The 19800-nt window shown below is 52.2% G+C and overlaps 2 protein-coding genes and 1 long non-coding RNA gene across 3 annotated transcripts in view; 2 read left to right on the top strand and 1 right to left on the bottom strand.

Annotated features, from left to right (window-relative positions):
- Positions 1–230: 230 nt before the first annotated feature.
- On the top strand, positions 231–2363 carry LOC112989615 (uncharacterized). Its single transcript, XR_010392325.1, has 3 exons — positions 231–386; positions 961–1072; positions 1676–2363. It is a non-coding gene; the product is annotated as an uncharacterized LOC112989615 (long non-coding RNA).
- A 2534-nt stretch (positions 2364–4897) lies between these two features.
- LOC112989614 (C-C motif chemokine 5-like) lies at positions 4898–7131 on the bottom strand. The gene is made up of 3 exons (XM_026110883.2): positions 6864–7131; positions 6224–6335; positions 4898–5543 (listed from the first exon to the last, which is right to left on the bottom strand). The coding sequence occupies exons 1-3, from the start codon at positions 6934–6936 to the stop codon at positions 5456–5458; spliced, it is 273 nt and encodes a 90-aa protein (XP_025966668.1). The 5' UTR covers positions 6937–7131; the 3' UTR covers positions 4898–5455.
- A 7254-nt stretch (positions 7132–14385) lies between these two features.
- LOC112987346 (eosinophil peroxidase-like) overlaps positions 14386–19800 on the top strand; it is a 40599-nt gene continuing 35184 nt past the window's right edge. The window contains exon 1 of the mRNA XM_064523518.1: positions 14386–14576. Coding sequence (XP_064379588.1) covers positions 14386–14576 — 191 coding nt within the window. The remainder of the gene's footprint in view (positions 14577–19800) is intronic.

Genomic DNA, 19800 nt, shown 5'->3' with positions numbered 1-19800 from the left:
AACTTCATTGAAGGACCTGCTATATTAGATGGAGGTTTCACATCCTGCCATGGCCAGCATAGCCTTTCTCTGCAGTGCTTCTCTGATGGCTGCTGGTTTGAACCTAACCTCATGGCTCAGCATCTTTGAGTGTTGTCTCTAGAGTACGTGATGTGGCCTGTGTCCAGTCAGCTCCACGTCACTGAAGAAGCATTTGTTCTAACCTCATATTTGTACCACCCATCACTGTGCTCCCTTGCGAAAAGCAAGGACCAGCTGGATCAGTGCTGAGCACGGAACTGGTCTGTATGTCTGGTCTGCTCCTGAGGGAAACATGAAGGTCTCTCTGGTTGCCCTCCTTGCTCTCCTTGTTGCTGCTTTCTGCTCCCAAGCCTGCTCTGCTCCAGGTAAATTCACTTTTGTTCTTTGGGTTGTTTTCTCCTCTCCCAGCGGAAGAAGAGCTTTTAATGGTGACCTTGAATGCTCGAGAAATGGGTATGACCCTGTTCTGATTCCTTGAGCTGGGCCCCCTGAGAGTGCTTGTTCTGTGCTGCTTTTACCCTCTGTCAGTTAGCATTGCTGATTTTCCCTGTTGCACCTGAGAGCACCAGGAGACAGCCATGGAGAGCTTGGTCACGGGGACCAGGGAGGTGAGCCTTGCAGAAAGTTTGGCTGGAGCTTTATTTAACAGCAGACTGCCATGGGAGCCAGACAAGGTGAAGGTGGTTAAAGCCACCCTCTATGGCACTGTTAGGGAGATTGTCCATTCCCACCTCAGATTTTAGCATCTCTTCACTGGCAGTGCAGGAACAATGTCTTGCCTGCCGTCTCTGCCCTGGTAGGGAGAAGGTCCCAAAGTCTTTGCGGGGGAATGGGGACATGCTCTCGCTCTCACCATGGGTGGGGAAGGCAGTGTTTGTGTCCATTTTGTGTCCCCTCCTGGTCATATGGATTCAGTCCTGCACTCCAACTCTCTTTCAGCTGCCCCTGACACAGCTGTGTGCTGTTTCATGTACACTTTGCAGAAGCTTTCCAGGAAATATGTGAAGGAATATTTCTATACTACCAGCAGATGCCAGCAGCCAGCAGTTGTGTGAGTACCAGATCTTGCCCAGCATTCAGGAAGCCTTTGGCTTGGTCCCTCAGATTATTCTCCTTTTCTGCACCAAGAGTGGGGCTCATTGGGGTGTTACTTGGGTATGACCCTCCCTCTGTCCTGGCAAGCAGACACATCCCCCATTTGCAGCGAGGTGGTTGGGAAGGAACTGCCAATGCTGGTGCTGGGATGAGCCAGTGGGAGGGAGGATGGGAGATTATTCCTGGTAACCAGAGATGTGTAGCTGGGCCATGGCAGAGAAGGTGCTCCCAAGATGTCTGGTGCATGGTAGAGAAATGCCCAGAAGATGTTTGCCACAGATGATCTCAGCCATGCACTCCACAGTGGCCTCTTGGGTCTTTTGTCTGTGACCCTTCTTTCTGTCGGCAGGCTGCCAACAGCAGGTTGAGGCAGAGCCAGGAGTCTGACTTGGGGACCTTTCCCAGTTTCTCAGCACCCCGTCTTTGCCAGCTTCCTCCATAGAGACTAACAGCTGCAAAAGGGGCATTTCCCAGCCCTGACATAACCTTCAGGTGCAGCTTTGCAGCAGTGCATCCCTTCCCCACGACAAATGTTTCACTGTCCTTTTCCTCTTCTCAGCTTCATCACCAGGAAGAATCACCAGGTCTGTGCTGACCCAAATGCCAGCTGGGTGAAGGAATTGGTGAACTTCTTGGAGATGCACTGAGAGGACGGTCACCGCGTGACTCCCAGGTGCTCCAGCTTTGGATTTTTAGAGTGCCAGGAACAATTTCGGTGTCATGAATGACTCACCCCAGCTCATTGGAGCCCCAGTAGGCCTCACTGGGCCTGAGCAGCCCTTCTCACCTGACCTTACTCTGGAAAAGCAAGCTCATGCCTCAGTTTCCCCATCTGTAAGAGAGGGATAGCAATGCTTAAAAGCTTTCTGTGAAACATTCATGGTGACACTGCATGAAAGCAAAATGCTATGTGCATTTTTTTGATTATTCTCATGTTCTGTCTGATTTTATTTCCCCCCCTGCTTCCCTCTGTGGCTAGGCTTGGTTACAGGATCCCCCTTTTCTCCTACCACAGCAGGCTGTATCAGAGCTGCTCTGCAGGTATGCAGAACAAAGTCTTGCACCTCTTCCCTCACATTCATCTACCTGCCAAGCCTATAAAGCGTTTGGGTTCCCTCAGGACCTCCTCTGGGGCATCCCTCTAACACCTCAAGTGAAGGGGTGATATACTGAGGTATTTCAGGTGCGCTGTTAACTGGTGATTTTCAGCTTTGTTCTGTAGACACTGTTTCAAGCTGACATTAAGGAATAAAGGCTTCTGGTCATAATGCCTGTCTCTGTGTCCTTCACTGAGCTCTGACATGCATGGACCTCCTCCCTGGTGCACAGGCTTCCTTTTCTCTCCTGCTCCCTCCCTGACAGCAATAGTCTAAGGAGGTGACAGAGGATGCTGCAGATGATGCATTATGATTGCACAGGGCCCTCTCATGAAACTCAAAACCTCCCCTGCAGCCTGCAGGAGAGGCTGAGCATGGGGTTGCTGGAAGGAGTGGGGCAGGTGGGGCCAAAGTAAGGCTGACTGCAGGGAGATGCTGCCTCTCAGCTGGGGCATCTTCCACTCCACAGCATCTTCTCTCTGCCTTGATGGGGGAGCAGCAGCTGACTCATCACCACTCCTCCTGTCTCAGAACTAGCTGCTGGGGTGCCCTTCTTCCATTGCACTGCCTCTCTCCCTCCTCTACCACTTTCTTCTTTTCCTGGACTCCCAACTCCCTGCTTCTTTTCTCTTTTTGCCTCCTTGATACCCCCACTTGCCCATCCTGCAGGGTGTCCTGCACCCAGCCCACAGCATGCACCTCCGCTTTCCTACAGCCTTGCTCCCCATCCCCAGGGACAGCCACTCTGCTGGCCCATCACTAAGAATGTGGACCCTCTCCAGGCCCCTTGACGCCCCTGGCCCCTACATCCCTTGATGCCTGGACACCATGAAGGTGCGAGGCCTGCCAGGGTGCAGAGGTGCAGGGGTCTGCTCTGGGGCTATCACACCAGCTCTTGGCATGGATGTGTGTACAGACATCTTGGTGCTCCCTCCACTGCCCACGCTGCCAGGGCCCAATCTGCTCTTGCCAGCAGAAAGCACTGAGTTCGGCATTGAGAGCTGGGGTCTGTCAGGGCCTCAAAGCAAAGAGCCCTTGCTGCCCTGGCCCTGAGGCAGGGCCATCCCTTCCCCAGCTGCGGATTACCCGGGACACTCTTGCCCTGGGCACTGAGAGCTTGCCTGTGCCCTCATGCTCTGCAAAGTTTTGGCCTGTGCTCCTTGCACTGCAGTAGGCAACCACTGCAGGACACAGGGCTCCTGCCAGCAGAGAGCCCCAGGAGCAGCGGGTGAGGGCCATAGCCTTGGCTCCTGCCAGAAATGGGAACTTGGAGGCAGGTGATAAGGAACTGCAGTTGGAAAAGGTGGTCAGTAAACCTGCGGAAAGAGTGTCATGGGCAAGGGGTGAACCAGAGACCACCTGAACATCTGACATCGTAACACCAGTGGGCTTGGGGCGTTTTACACATACACATGTAAATCACACTGATTCGCTTGCCCTGAATTATGTGGGATCACTTGTTGCTAGCAATGAAGGGAGGCCTAAGTAATAACTCCCAGGGGAAATGATGAGCTCATTTCCTGGTGGGATATATGCTGGCTGTCATGTGCAAGACCATGTGGGGACACTCTTGTTCCTGAGTTTTTGCTGCAAACAGCTCCAATAGAGACAGCCCCAGGGCACTGAAAGTGAAAGCTCCTTGCCTGGAGAGCTTGACTGGCAGAGTGATTGGAAGCCCTCAGTTTAATTCACTACCCACAGAGAAATCAGCTGGTTTTAAATGCAAACCATGACTTGATAAAGTCATTTTGTTTTACTTGGTGAAAAAGACCTCTTATGCCTTTTTTAACCAAATTCATGTTTGCTTCCAAACACAACTGGACAGAGATCAGGAAGAGGCAATTAATTGTTGCCCGTCTTTCACAGTAAAAGACTAACAGAGTGAAACCTGAGCTGAACACAGCTTGGGCCAGCTCTCTGGAGCAGCCAGTGCCAGGCATGGGAATTCTGGCTGACCAGCTTTTGAGTCACCTTCGTTTGAGCTAACTGCAGAGACTTTCCCATTTGCACCCACTGCCCAGTGATTCCCAAAGTGTTTCTAGTCAGGCAGCTCCCAGAGCAGCTCTCCCTTGCTCTCACACTGCGCCTGTGACATGGTCTGAAAACCCCTGGCTGCATGACTAACCTCACCATGAGGTGAGACCCTCTGTGGGCCGTGCAGCCTCCAACTGCCCAGGCGGCATTTCCACACACATCCCTTTGCCAGTCCTGTAGTGTCTGTGGCTCCAGTGGGGCTGGACTCATGGGCTCCCCACCTTCACTATTGATATGACAGAGGGGGAAAGGGCTGGGGAGTGAGTGGGTCAGGTCTGTATCAGGGTGGGGGGCCGGGAAGCTGCAGTACGATGTGTTGGCTGGACCCTGCGAGGTGCTGGGGCAGTGATGTCGCCTCTGGTGTGACGCTAGGGAGTGTGGAGGTGAGGCAAGAGGGAAGCTTTTGAGGGCAAGGGAGGCTGAGGAACTTCTAGCTGGAGAGCTGGGGTTCTTCCCTTGCCTCTCCCAAAATGGTTGTGGTTCAGGCCTATCTCACCCATGCCTTCAGTACCAGCTCCAGGGTATGCATGTGTTGGGCTACATAGCAGAAGGGCCCCTCCATATCCCAACCCCCACGAAGGACCACGTGTTCCCTGACCTCTTCTACGGTTGAGCAGGAGGTGGGCAGCCTCTGCTAGACATGACACAGACAGATGGCAATCTTTATTTTCTGGCACCAGCAAGAGACAGCATTTTGACAACAAGGCTGGACAATGTGGTTCCACAATGAACATCCAGTAAATAACCAGCATACCAATTCCTTCATTAAGGAGACAAACCCCTCTGACAGCATCTATCATACACGGTGAAATTCAGCCAGCTGACTGGGATGTCAGTCTGGCTTTACATAACAGCATTCATACCTGGCTTTAATAGACCACTTTTCACAAATAGCTTTCAAGATAAGTGTCCACCTCCCCTTCTAATAGTGGAGGCATGAGGAAGGGACAGAGTTTCACCACAGGTCACACAGCAGGCTACGACAAGGCAGGTCTGCAAGGCCAGGAGGTCCCCAGCATTGCAGCTGCCCACCAGGGTGGCTGAACTGCAATGGAGAAATGATGCCTTTGCAAGACGAAAGGAACTTCAAAGGCCCGAGGCTGCTTTTGGCCTTGATGCTTAGCAGTAGCATTTCTAGGCCCAAGAAATGATTTTGCTGGACAATCTTGCAGGATTCTTGAGGGCAGACTTCTCTCAGCTCCCAGCCCTCACTGCAGCTCCAGGGCGTTCACATATTCCTTCACCCACCTGGCATCAGGATTAGCACAGACCTCTCGGTTCTTCCTGGTGATAAACCTGTGAAGAGAGGTAGGGAGGTGTTACAGCCCCAGAAGAGGAAAGGCACATGCTGAAGTGGCAGCCAGGGCCTTGGATCACCTCCTGGGTGCCCACTAACCTGTCCAGCTATTGGAGCCATCTTCTGAGGGGATCATCGCCCCTTCACATTCCCATTGCCCAAACCATTTCCCCAAGCTCCCCGGGGGAATGCTAGAGTCTGCTAAAATCCAGAGGGCAAGAAGAGTTCAAGGTCTCTTGGGAGAAACAACTCCTGCTCAAACATTCTTGGCCTTGTTCAGTGTGGAGGTGAGCCTGGATGCAGCGTGGGGGTGACTGGTGTTTCTGGAGCAAGCATTTGTTGGCCTCAGCACCCCTAGTATATGTCAGATGCAAATGTAGCAAATCTGGCGCGTTATTTGCATTGGGCTCATCGCCACGACGAGGTCCTGCTGACTGCTCAGAGCCTCTCTCTCCACACCTTATTCTAGCACCAGAATGGCCTCGTTTCTCAGCCAAGGAAAAGGAGTATTCATGTACTGCGCAGGACACCCAAGCTGGCTGCCCCCTTTCCTTATCCCAGACACGGTTCCCCGCACTGCCACACTCCTAGCTTTGAGGGACGTGGAGCAACTTCGGGGTGGAACCCAAAGGCTGGCAGGGCCTTTCAGCCAGAGCCCAGCGCAGGAGCCGGTACTTACACAACTGCTGGCTGTGAGCACTTGCTGCTGGTGTAGAAATAATCCTTCACATGACTCTGGGGAAGCTTCCGTAAAGCATAGCTGAAGCAGCACACCGTGGTGTCAGCGCCAACTGGAAGGGATTGAGAAGGTCAGCATGAGTCTATCACTCATGGTAAGGGGATAACCTGCACATGCCCCAGCCGAAAGCATGGACAACCATCCCCTGAAATGAACTGTGGAGCCCTCTTCTCCTTCCAGAAAGATTCTGTTTTCCCAGAACGACAACAAGAAATTACAGTGAATGCCAAATATTAATTAAGTTCAGTGCTGGGGTGTCTTGCTAACCTTTGTGCAACCCTCCCGTCCTCACTTCCAATGGCAAAAATCCCCTCAGCCACTCTGGGACCACTCCTAAAGCCAACCAACGCAATCAGAAGAGATCAAAGCTAAAAACTTTGATGTTTTCAAGGTAAAATTCATCATCTCCTTCCCAAAAGGAAAGGATGCTAGAAAGGAAAACTAGTCCCCAGAAAGCAGGAAAAGCTATGTACTCAAGTTTTCAGTCTTTGCAGATCACCTTTTCCAGCTCTGCTTCAAGATTAGTGCCCAATGGAACAAAATGTACCCATAGAAGAACAGAGAGAGAAGCTGTACTCACTTGGACCCGAAGAGGCCTGAGAAAAGAGGGCAGCAATGAGGAGGACGGAGAGGGACACTGAAGAGATATTCATTATGCGCAGAGATGAGCTTCAAGAGCAGAGGCAGGACCAGAGTAGATTCCTTCTGCGTCTGATGCTAGATGGCTGGACAGTCCCTGCTTTTTATAGGGATGTTAGCCAGCCTGGACAGTTAGATTTTAAGGCAAGCACTTGGGTTTTCCAAAGCGTCACGGAGCTGATGTCATGGCACCTTTGCCTCAGAGATACTGAAAAAAGGAAGCAGCAGGTCTAGGAAATACCAGAATAGTCCTTGTGTGCAGTGAGGTAAGTTTGAACAAATCAGCACCCAAGTGAGGGCTATACTGACCAAGACAGGATGTGAGACAGCCCTCGTGCAGCATGTTCACAGTAATAGTCGCCAGCGTGACAGCAATCCTCAACAGACTCCGCAAGCCTCCCCAAAGGGCTGGCGAGGTAGGGGCCAGGAGGGCCCCAGCTAACTCTCTTTTCCTAGGCCCTGGGTCTGGAGGACACAGGCACTCAGACTTTGGGACAACGAGGCCCCTAACTGGTAGCAGCTCTTGGATGATGAAAATGTCTTGGGGACAGAGCAGCTACAGGAGAGCATGACAGCCAGAGTTCCTTGCTGCAGTCGCGGGTCTGGGACACACACAGCATGGGGGCACGGGGGCAGCAGAGGCAGGTGACACAATCTGATCTCTGACCCTTGAGTGCAGAAGCAGCAAGGATGGCTGCCACCCTGGGGGGCTGTTTATAGCTGCCTCCAGGGGTGGCAATCAGGGCCCCTTGAAACACAAAAATCTCAGTGCTTTTGCTTTCCAAATGGAGTTCACGACCTCCAAATTCCTCCTAATACACACCAGAATCAGCCAGGAAGGAGGGCTTTTGCCTGGGAGGTCTGACTCACTAGTCTGATATTAGAAATACTGTCTTATTCCAGAGATGTGGGGCAAATGCAGCTGCTGAAGTGGTTTTGGTGCAGGGCGGGACGCAGAAAGCAGAGCTGGAGAGCTGCTGGTGATGGGAACTCCTCCTGACCAGGGAATGGAGGGGGACCTGCTCTTGCACAAATGCTGAAAGCCCAGCTTGTGTGGCACCTACAGTCATGGCAGGCTCTGACATAGAGTCTTCAGCTATGCGAGTGGGGGCATCTCATCCCCCCCCACTGCAAAGTCGAAATGCCTGGAGACCTCAGGCACTGTCTGCTGCCCCCAAGACAATGAGCTCCCTGGGACACCCCAGGGCACATTTCCCCCTTTTGCTGCCTCACTCTTCTCTGCCACAGGCACCAGACTTGCCAGCTCAGAGCCTGTGGTTTCTGCAGGTATTTTTGCACCCAGCTCCAGCAACAACCGCCATTCACGAGGCACCCACGAGCTCACTCCCGGGGTTTCCCTCGCTGCCCCAGGGCTGCTCCAACACAGCAGGCACTGTGAGGCAGCACCAGATGGAGATGGGGTGCCAGGAGTCACTGGTGCAATCCTGCCGCGCTTGCTGCTCCTCGCCTGATGTGCCACGCAGGTCCCCATGGCTGCCCTTGCCCTGCTCTGCTCTGCCGTCTCCACACTGAGACCTCATCATGTCTGGGTGAATCAGGGCTCCATCTCCAGGGACCGGGAGGACATGCGGTGCTGCGGGGGACCCCCTGCACTCCTGACGGAGATGCCAGGCCAGGGCTGTGCCAACCGAGGGCTGTGGGACCCCAAGGGGGGTTGGCAAGAGCCTGAAGCTTTCCCAAATCCCCTCTCTGGTGGCGAGGGCAGGAGCTGTCCCTGTGGGGCTGCAAAGGAGCTGCTGGGCGCTGGAAGAGCCCTCAGAGATGCCCACACGGTCCCGAGCTGGGCCCAGGGTGCTGTCCACTGCCTGGTGGGGCACAGGGCCGTGGGAGCCACAGGGGATGCAGGGGATCCCACTGGCCACGGGCGAGCTCTGGGTCTGTGGCAGGAGACCCCTCTGATTTGGCTGGCTCTGCCAGTGCACATGGGTAGTACTGGGCTCAGGGAGGGCAGAGTCGCAAGGCCCTCGTCTTTCCTTCCCCACCTTACAAGACATTTTGTCCCTGGCAGATTTTCCATGAGAAGGGGCCGTGAGGTCTGTGCCAACCCTGAGGATTTCTGGGTTCAAAAATACGTGAATGCCTTGGAGCTGAACTGAGCGGCGCAGAGCAGGGAGCAGCCGTGCCTGGCACTGCAGGGCTGTCACAAACACACGATGGCAGCATTTCGGAGCAGCACAGCAACAGTCTTGCAGGCACTCGTCCTTTGCAGGGATGAAAGCCCAACTGGAATTTGCCAAGGCATGTCCCATTTTGGAGCTGGGGGGAAGCTTATTTATTGCTACTGCTGTATTGCATTTGTGGTAGCAGAACATCTATTGCTCTGGCTAAGCTGTGTATTTATTATGCCCTGGGTCCATGTGGGGGCTGCCGGGCAGGGACTTGTGTCTCAGCCTCATCTCCTTACTAAGACCTACTGCATTTTGTACTGAGCCCCGACCTGCCCCTGTTCTGCCTTGCCCCCAAAGTTGACCTGGGGTTTTGCGCTTCTCTTTTGAGGGAGCAGTGCTTATGGAGCATAAATTTTTACATCCCACCACCTGCCTCACCTGTCTGTGAGTGAGGTCTTGTTAGTGCCTTTTGCAGAAGAAACAGCCTCATCCATCTGAGCTAGCCCTGCACAGAGGCAGAGCTCAAGAGGGGCATGCCACCCTCCTGCCTGCAAACATGTGAATATGCTATGGTGGTTCCCAGCCATCCTGTGTGCACACACAGTAACAAGCCTGGCAATAGTAAGCCCAGCACAGCCACACACAGCCCCACTCGCCACCACTGAATGCTTCTGGTGTCCAACATGCACCTTCCTGGGCTGCATTGCTTCCTCTGCGTGTTCAGTGCGCTGGCAATTATTCATATCCCCTTCCTGCCACTGGCATCACAGCCAGAGCTCATGGGCAGTTATGGTACGTGCAAGTGGACCTGTTCTGAGGTTACCGGGTCTGCTGGTGGAGGCAGGAACTGCTACCGCCCGTGACAAAGTATCTGACAGGCCGAGATGGAGATCTAAGAAACCACAGAGAGATAATAATGCTTTCCCAACCGCAAGACTGCCAGAGCTCACACCGTTAGAGCTTGTAGAGGCAACTGAAACCATGACATCTGCATATATTTGATCTTTGTGCAAACACAGGGTGCTTGCACCTCAGTCTAGCAAAACTCTTTCTGCCTTGACATGCACAAGGGATGGAATAATCCCATATGTCAGGCACCTCCTGAGACCACTGTTCAGCCTAGCCTCGGAGCCCACTCTGCGAGTTTGGCCCAATGCAGGTTTTTGTGATAGAAGCAGTGGATTCTGCCCCAAATCCTTAGGGCTGTGGTCTTAGAAGTGCGAGTGGTGCTGGAGAAAATGTCACAAGCTCTCCGGCACAGCAGCAGGGGAGAGAACCAGGACAGCACTGTTGGGGCCATGCTATGAGGTGGACCATCTCTGACTTGCCCACAGGGAGACAGGAAAGTTTTCACAGAAGTGGAAAGTGAATGTGCTAGGCCCCAGTCAGTGCCCTCACACCTGGGCCAACCTCCCATGTGCTTCAAGCCGCTCTCTGGAAGAGCTTTCTTGGCTCCACGTCCCACAGCATGTTGCAAAGGCAAAGGATGAGGACTCAGCTCCTTACCTTTCCTTTGCTTTTCATGTAGTACCTGTATCCCACTCTGCTTTTTGACATAAAATGGGAGCAAGAAAGATGAAGAACATGAAGGTCAGAAATCACTGGAAAAGGGTGTCAAGGCCACACCAAAAGAGAGTGCTGAGAGGGTCTGCAGCAGTGATGCTCAAGGTTCACAAAAAGGTGTCTCCAGAGTCTCTAGTTCAATCCCTACTCAGAGCTGGGCTACCTCAAAAGCCAGATCAGATTGCTCACAGCCTTGTCCAGCTGAGGTTTGAATATCTCCAGGGATGGAGATCCCAACACCTCTCTGGTCCCAGTTCCATATCTGCACCACTGTCATAGGGAATAAAGTTTCCTTATGCCCCACAGGTATTTTCCTAGTAGCAGCCTGTGCCTGTGTCATCTTGTCCTTTCTTTGTGCCCCCCTAAGAAGAGCATCTCTCTGTCTTCAGCGAAACCCTGCCATTAGATCTCCCTGAGCCCTCAGACTCTCTTCATACAGCATGTGCTCCAGCCCCCACATTCTTGGTGGCCTCAGCTGGATTTGCTCCAGTTTGCTGACATGTTTTTTTGTACTGGGGAAGGCCAAAATTGGAGAGGGTATTAAGATGTGATCTCTCCAGTGCTGTGTATAGAGGAAAGATCCATTCCCTTGACCTGCTGGCTACATTTTTGCTAATACATCCCAGTTTGTTTCCACTGCTGTTAGGACACTGCTAGTGGAAGAGATCTATGCTAGGACCTGATTTTCCCATGACCCACTGATGCCCCTGATCCTTTTGGAGGCTACTGGTTTAAAAAAATGAAGAAGAAACAAACTCTTCCTCACAAGAAGAGAAGGGATAAAAGAGGTGTGTTAGGCATCTGGAGAATGACCTTTGCAGGCAAGAAATCCTGGTTTCAAAACCCTTCTTCTCATTGCCCAGTGAACCTGGGCTCCGCTGAGCACAGATCTGTGGAGCCTCAAACTTCTCACTCCTGAATTTCATACCAAAGAGGAGTGGCTATCCAGACAGCAATATTTATTCTGTTAGGGCTATGCAAACTATTGTGGGATAGCACATGCAGTTTTTAACAACTCTTTCCTTCGGTGTCTCTGCAGAGAAATCCGCTGCAAGGTACAAGCTGGTTATTTCAGCGGGGAACAGGCTCCAGCGGTCTTTATTTTACCTTTGTATTTGCACTTTAGCATTTGGAAAGTCGTTCCCCTGCCCACCCCCACCACCTTTGCCAACAGCTTCACTGCCACAAAGGTGACAATGGTGGGAGCTTCCTCACAAACATGCCTCCCCTCGGCCCTGGAGGTGCTGTCCTTGCGTTCGGCCAGTCTTCCAGGCCAGCCAGACTTTGCCCTTCAGTGAGCTGCCTCAGGACAGTGTCAAGGAGTGGAAACTGTCCCCAGAGCCTGGCAGAGGAGTGGCCCTGGCATGTCGTACCAGGTTCTATCTCACAAAAGACTTGGATCTCAGGGCAGTGCTTGGCAGAATGAAGGCAGCAAAGTTCAAAAGTGTCACTCCAGATTCTTTCCTTCCCCTCTCACTTGAAGGTGCTTCTTTGCTTGATTTGACTCTTCTCAGGGACCAAGGCTATGCCTAGAGAGCTCCGTGTCACCCTGAATAGGCTGTCCTGGTCACCAAGGAGAGGCCTTGCTGCATAAGCACCCCGGCTGACATGCTTTCTGAGAGTGCCCCGGAGTTGTGTTTCTCTGGGCACCCAGCACTGCCTCAGGGGGAGCAGCTGGGTGCCAAGGGTCTATATCAGGCACATGGGATCCCTCTTCATCCCTCCTCATCCCATAAAGGCCCAGCCTTCAAGGTCATGAAACACACATGCACCTGCATACGCGCACACACACACGTGTGTGATGAAGGTCCCCTGCACCCACAACTGTTTGCTAGTCACTGGGCACTGAAGAGAGACCTGGGGTCCTTACCTGTGGGACGGAGCTAAGCCCAACTCCTGCCTTCTCCCAGCAGAGTCCCCTTAGTAGCAGGGGATATCCTCGCCATGGCGTGGTCCTTCCATAGCTCTGCCAGAGAGCAATAGAGCGTGGCAGGTTCCCTGGGCCAGGAGGACCCTGACTGCAGCTGGAGGGTGGCAGCATGACCCAGGAAGAGGGCTGCCCTGGGAGTGGGGGGTGAAGTGCATCTCTGCCTCCCCAGCTGTCTGTTTCCTGCCCCTTGAGGGTTCACACTCTGCTGCCTGAAGATTTCACACCCTGCCAGCAGAAGTTTCACCCCAGTTTTTAAACTCAGTTTAACGGCACGGAAGAGAATTTGGAGTGTAATGGCATGCTGGCAGAAAACACTGGTTTGCCAACAGTTATAAACTCATTGTCTCCAACTCTAAGTTGTTTAACCACAGAGAATGTCCCCATTTCAGACACTGTGGCAGCTTGGAAGCAGAAGAGGAAAAAAGGAAGAAGAATAAATATTTTGCAGATGGTAAAAATGACTGGTGACTTGTTACAGCACATTAATGTTGCTTTGCTCCACACCCATTTCTGACATAAAAAGGGACAAGATGAGGCCTTTTGGGAAGCTCTGGGGAAGACCCACATATTCTGGAAATTTTCCTCTCCTTTCTCTTCATCCTCTAAACAATATTTGGAGAAGTAACAGCAGAGGAAACATCCCTCATCTAGACAACATCCAGCAGTTTCCAGCAACTGTGATATACCCTATCAGCTGTATTCCACTCCCAGGACAGGTGGCAGTGGAAATGGAGGCAAGAGGTGTTTTGGACAGGTGGATCCTGCCACCTGGCATCTGAAATAGGAAGGTCTCTCTGAGTTTTAAACCTCTTCTGCCAATCTGGTAGGAATAGATGAGAGAGTAGGAAGAAACCAGAGGCAGTGGCTTGCTTCCTGGATAAGAAGGGCCAAGCTGAGTTGATGGAAAGTAATTTCATGATGATTCATTTCTAACACTTGACTTCCAGCCAGTCTTTCTACAGCTCAGCAGGAGCTGCAGGACCCCTCAGCTTTCTGGAAACAGGACTCCTTTCCTTTCAGGTGCAGGTCTCAGAAGGTGACCTTCTCCCCAGGGAAACTGGCAATGAATTTCCCTCAGCGAGAGGATGGGGCTGTGATCCCCATGGAAGTCTTCGAGGCTCAGGGCATCCGCAGGTTGTCCCCTGCAGGAGCCAGGTGTTGCGGCCCGAAGGGAGTCGTTCAGGACGACCTCCCTCCCCTTGGGGCCAAACGACCAAGTTCGTGATGCCCTTGGACTGAATTAAGGTGAAACGACACCAGCCAACCAATTTTAAGATTTATTAAGGAATCAACTAACTAGACACGTCCCATGTCACACGTTTAGGGAAAAAAGAGGAAAAGGAGAAGACACAGAGAGAGAGAGAGAGAGAGAGAGAGAGAGATCACCACCCGTGGATCCAGCGGCATCCCGTTGGTCCTCTTCCCTTGGGAGTCTCAGTGGCGGGGGGGGGGGGGGGGGGCAGCGGCGGGAAGCTCCCGTCTGGTTCCTCAGTCGTCGCAAGCAAAAAAAAGCAAGGTTCAGTTCTGTTGATGATGGAGCAAAGTCCCCATTTATACTGTTGCAAATTGGCAAGCTCAGATGCCACACATCACACTGGACACAGACAATTGAGCTTTATGGCTCCTAATGCCATGGCACAAGGACCCTGGCTCTTGGTTCCCTACTAATCCACTAGAATGAAGAAGAACAAAGTACTAGGGAAAATGTGGGCTGGCTACTGAGTGGGATTGAATGGGGCAGGGGCCCTGGTGACGAAGGATACAGAGAAGGCAGAGATACTGAATGCTTTCTTTGCTTCAGTCTTTACTGCTGAGATCAGGAACCTCACGCCCTGGAGACCATGGAGAAAGTCTGGAGAAATGAAGACTTTCCCTTGGTGGACGAGGATCAGGTTAGAGATCATTTAGGCAAACCTGACATCCACAAGTCCGTAGGCCCTGATGGAATGCACCCACAAGTGCTGAGGAAGATGATGGATGTCATTGCCAGGCCATTCTTAATCATCTTGAAAGGTCATGGAGATCGGGAGAGGTGCCTGAGGACTGCAAGAAAGCCAGTCATGGAGATTGGGAGAGGTGCCTGAGGACTGCAAGAAAGCCAACGTCACTCCAGTCTTCAAAAAAGACAAGAAGGAGGGCCCACAGAACTACAGGCCAGTCAGCCTCACCTCAGTCCCTGCAAAGGTGATGGAATAGCTCATCCTGGATGCCATCTCTAAGCACAGGAAGGAAAAGAAGGTGACCAGGAGTAGTTAGCATGGATTCACAAAGGGGAAATCATGTTTAACCAATCTGATAGCATTCTGTGATGGGATGATGGGCTAGGTAAATGAGGGAGAGCAGTGGATGTTGTCTAGCTTGACTATAGGAAGGCTTTTGACACTGTTTCCACAGTGTCAAAACACCCTCATAGGCAAGCTCAGGAAGTGTGGGCTAGATGAGCAGATAGTGAGGTGGATTAAGAACTGGCTGAATGGCAGAAATCAGGGGGTTGTGATCAGTGGTGCAAAGTCTAGTTGGAGGTCGGTAGCTATTGGAGGTCGGTAGCTAGTAGTGTCCCACAGGGGACAACACTGGGTTCAATATTGTTCAGCTTATTCACCAGTGACCTGGATGAAGGGACAGAGTGCACCCTCAGCAAGTTTGCTGATGACACAAAACTGGGAGGAGTGGCTGATACCCCCAAGGGCTGTACTGCCTTTCAGAAGGACCTTGACAGGCTGGAGAGATGGGCAGAGAGGAACCTCATGAAGTTCAGCAAAGGGAAGTGCAGGGTCCTGCACCTAGGGAGGAATAACCCCAGGCACCAGTACAGGCTGGGGGCTGACTTGCTGGAAAGCAGCTCTGCGGAGAAGGACTGGGGGTCCTGGTGGACAACAATTTGACCATGAACCAGCAATGTGCTCTTGTGGCCAAGGTGGCCAAAGGTATCCTGGGCTGCATTAGGCAGAGCATTGCCAGCAGGTTGAGGCAGGTAATCGTCCCCCTCTCCTCAGCCCTGATGAGGACACACTTGGAGTACTGTGTCCAGTTCTGGGCTCCTCAGCACAAGAGAGACATGGAGCTCCTGGAGCAAGTCCAGCAAAGGGCCACTAAGATGCTTAAGGGACTGCAGCACCTCTCTGATGAGGAAAGGCTGAGAGAGCTGGGCCTGTTCAGCCTGGAGAAGAGAAGGCTGAGGGGGGAGCTTATCAATGTGTATAAGTATCTGAAGGGAGGGGGTAAAGAGGATGGGGCCAGACTCTTTTCAGTGGTGCTCAGTGACAGGACAAGTGTCAATGGGCACAAACTGAAACACAGAAAACTCTGTCCGAACGTGAGGAAAAACTTCTTTACTGTGAGGGTGACTGTGCACTGGAACCAGTTGCCTGGAGAAGTTGTGTAGCCTCCTTCTTTGGAGATATTCAAAAGCCATCCGGACACAATCCTGGGAAACTTGCCCTAGGTGACCCTGCTTGATCAGGAGGAGTTGGACTAGATGATCTCCAGAGGTACCTTGCAAACTCAACCATTCTGTGATTCTACCATTTTGTGAAAGTGTAGGTATAGGCTGAGATTATTATTAAAGCCTGAACACCAAATTTTCTTACAAGTCTCTTGCTTTGTAGAGGTAGGACACAAAATGTGATTGCAAGCCTGTTGCATAGCAGGAGTTCACTGTGGAAGAGCTTCAGTCCAGCTTGTATTGAAGACCTCAGCAACACATTAACAGACCTGAGCGATGCTGGTAAAAAATACATGAGCAGTATATTGTGATGACTGCCAGTCCTCTCTGGGTACATTTCAGTCACACCTGAGCATCTGAAGAGCAGCAGATCCTCTGGTGCAGCAACGGATATTGCAGAAAGGACAGTTCACCTCTCATACCTCAGCAACGTCTGAGTCTGGGGAGATCAGTAGGAACTAAGCTGTCCTCCAGCTTTCTCTCTCATCAAATTCCTCCCTATGTGTCTGCCCCAAATTTGCGAGTAGGGGAATACAGGGGGTGGCATTCATATTTCAAGCACGGAAGCACTCTATTTTCTTTTAAACAGTCATCCGATGACCAACATTTAAGTTTGGCCTACTTGCTATTTGCTTGTAAATGAAAGCCTGTGTGACAAACTTGCACAAGAGAGCCCAGAATATTTTTTCTTCCTGTGGATAGGGAGATACAAATCTTCATTGTCTGCAAAGGGGAAAAGTGCAAGTGTATGTCCGTGTGTGAGGGGGCAGTCAGGTCTGTCTGCCTGCGTGGGAATGGGACCACCAAGTGAATCTAGGGTGAGCCTTGGTGAGGGAGGTGGCTGAGTATGGAGGAGGGCAGTCTGGAGAGAGGACCTGATGGGTGAGATGGGCTGCTACAGAGAAGCCTGGATGCGTACGGGGAGTTTTGGCCTAGCTGGTGCTCCATCAGGGCTTGGGGCAGGCAGTGATATGAGAACTACTCAGATTGGGTTGCTAGCGGAGGAGGACTGTCTGCTAAGCGCAACCCAGACCCTGCGGCACTTTATGTGTGGGAAGGTTTCCAAACGCCCAAAGGAGCTCTGGTCTAGGATGACTATGTGCAGCAGCAGTCTCCAGCTTCACTCTGCTGGGAAACACCCCCGAAATAGGGGCCTGAGGGGGAGCACCACTGCCCATCCGGTGCCCCATCCTTCTGAGATGGCTCTGGGCTGGGACTTCTTGAGGGAGACACCCTTGGGTGTCCCTCAGGATGGCACTGGGGCAGCAGGAGGGCAAGGTCAGGCCAAGGGGATGCACAACTCAACCCACTGTCCACAGCAAGTGTCCTCAGGTAGCTGCACTGCCCAAACCCACCACCCCATCACTGAGGATTCAGGACAGGCAGAAACAGGGGCTGTCCTGAGCTACTCATCAAATGCTGAGCAGCCGGGCTGCAGGCAGGATTCGGCACTCTCACTGCCATGGCTTGGGTTTGATTCCCAGCCAGGAAAGAGGCTCCTCATGGCCACAGCATTCCAAGCCTGTTTTTCTCCATGGTGAGACTGCCCTGTCCCAGGGGCAAGAGCTGCCCAGGAGAAGGAAGGAGCTGCAAGTTTGGGTCAACCATTGGCACTCTGCGAGGACAGCAGCCTCCCTGCCCCATGGAGCTGGAGTCAGAGCCACTCCACTGGGGCCGAGGCAGCTCCTTGTTTTTGTCAAGGCCCATTTGAGCCTCTGAAGTGTCTGTGGGTGGAGGATGTGGAAATGCCTTCCCTTCTCTGCCAGCAACTGCCTATGAAAAGAGATATGATCTTTTTCTCTGGTTCAAGCCTGGTAGATCTCTTCCCATCTCAGAGTGCCCTGCCCTGCCCTGCCCTTGCAGAAAGATATGGATCCTGACAGATCCCAAACCACCTTAGTGTCCTGCCCCTAGTTCACAGAAAGAAATTGCTGCCCAAAGTATTAACTAGCCAGACCAAGTCTATGTGCAATAATGCTTTTCTTGAGGGGTTAGAGCATTAGAGAGGAACAGGCAAGGAGATACCAGGCCCTTGAAACAGGCAAGGAGAACAGGTGTTACATGTGCAGCTCTGAAGATTCCACAGTCATTCCTTAACAGTTCTCATTATGATGATCCCTCTCCGCCAAATCTGACACCTCATCATTTTATAAGTTGCTTGAGTTTCTAAACAGTTCTTAGCCTTTGACCTCCAGGGCCTGGACTACATACTATGCGGTATTAGATAGTGTTACTTTCCCAGGCCACAGAAGGTGCCTTATTGCATTCCCTGGCTGTTTTTCCCTTGCTTCTTTGTTACGTTCAGACCATTCCTGGTCACACGTCTTCAGTGAACAGTAAGTAATAATCCGTAAGTGAGTTGTTTACAGCCTTGCAGGCTCTGTTTTCAACAGATGTCCACCTTTCCAAGGCTTTTGTTATTATCCCACCCTTAAAGTCCACTTCACAACATGTGATACCTGGTATGAAGCTCAGGATCAAACAGCAAATTCTCATCACAAGCTCCTAACAAGTCTAAAAGGTCATGAGTGGGACATGGCAAAGCTAGTGTAAGGCCAGGTTAGCATAAGGATGACCACGAGCAGTGGCAATACCGTTTTCTAGAGGCAACTTTATCAATACACTTCACCTCCCCAACCCTCCACCATACAGCTCCACAGGAGCAAAAGCAGAGAGTCCTCTGCAAAATCTGGCAACAGGACATGGAGTGAGCAGCATTCCCTCTGGAGAGTGGCTGGGGCAATATCACTGAAATTAAGCCAGATGCCACTCCAGAAGCCAACTGAAAAAAGCATGCCTGTTGTCCCAGCTGAGAACAGCTTCTTTCATTCAGCAGCATCTGAAAGAAAACTGCCCCCAAGTTGCCTCTCATGAATACTCCAGAGCCTGTTGTCAGGGCCTTGTCAAAAGAGGTTGCAAGCTCTGCAGCCTCTTCTTCCACTTTCTAGAGGTTGGGCTGCCATTGTCCAATGCCTGCTCTGATACAGCTCAGCTGAGCAGCCTGCAATCCGACTACTGCAAAAAGAGCTGAGAAAGAGCTGGGAGAAGCCATTGCCCTTCTCTGCCTTGTTATCATCCTCAGCTCTCTGCTTCCCATCCCTCAGAAAGCAGCCGGCCCTTGCTGCTCCCTGACGGTCCGCTCAGACTGTTGCAAGCCCTGAGGTAAGCACCAGGGAGCTTAGCACTCTGCACATGCAGGGCCTCACCCCTACTCTACCACCTACCCAGGGACTATCTGACAGGTTTTAGCTGCTCAGTGGTAATAATCTCCCAGCTCTCTGTATATGAAGCACAAAGACCATGCTCACCATCACTCATGGCCCTAGAGCACCACTTTGGGGATTGCAACCACCTTCCGAGGCTGCGTCCCTGGTGCTCTGGCAGGGGAGCTAGCCAGTGGCAGACCACCCAGCTCAGGTCCTGACATGGGCTGCGAAAAATGAATGGAGGGAAAGAGCCCCTGCAGCCCACTCCAGGACAGGGCTGGTGAAGGTCCTCAAAGGTGAGGTGACTGGGGCTGCTCTGCCCTGGAGCCTGGGCTGCAGTCAGCCCCTGCTGTCATTGAAGACGTGCCTAGCAGCTCTCACTTACTCATGAGGGACTTTCTTCAGCACAGGCAATGCTGTATCGTTGCAGTGAAGTGTCAGAAGCACTTGGCAAGAAGCACACAGCTTTGCCAATACAGGAGGATCCAGTAGCAGGAAGAGATGTCAGACAAGTGTCCCAAAACAGCAAGGGAGCGAAGCTAAGCCCTTGAGATGAATTTGGGGGCTTAAGCATTCAGCTCTTGGAGGGCCGGCTGTGGCTGACA

Source organism: Dromaius novaehollandiae, chromosome 19 (genome assembly GCF_036370855.1).
Source record: "Dromaius novaehollandiae isolate bDroNov1 chromosome 19, bDroNov1.hap1, whole genome shotgun sequence".
Taxonomy (NCBI): Eukaryota; Metazoa; Chordata; class Aves; order Casuariiformes; family Dromaiidae; genus Dromaius; species Dromaius novaehollandiae.
The sequence above is the reverse complement of the archived record's forward strand: the minus strand, read 5'-3'. Positions and strand labels throughout refer to the sequence as shown.

Coding starts and splice junctions, on each gene's coding strand:
- LOC112989614 (XM_026110883.2), bottom strand. CDS start 6,936: ATGAATATCTCTTCAGTGTCCCTCTCCGTCCTCCTCATTGCTGCCCTC. Junction 6,336..6,863: donor TCAGGCCTCTTCGGGTCCAA/GTGAGTACAGCT, acceptor AATCCCTTCCAG/TTGGCGCTGACACCACGGTG. Junction 5,544..6,223: donor TGCTCACAGCCAGCAGTTGT/GTAAGTACCGGC, acceptor CTCTCTTCACAG/GTTTATCACCAGGAAGAACC.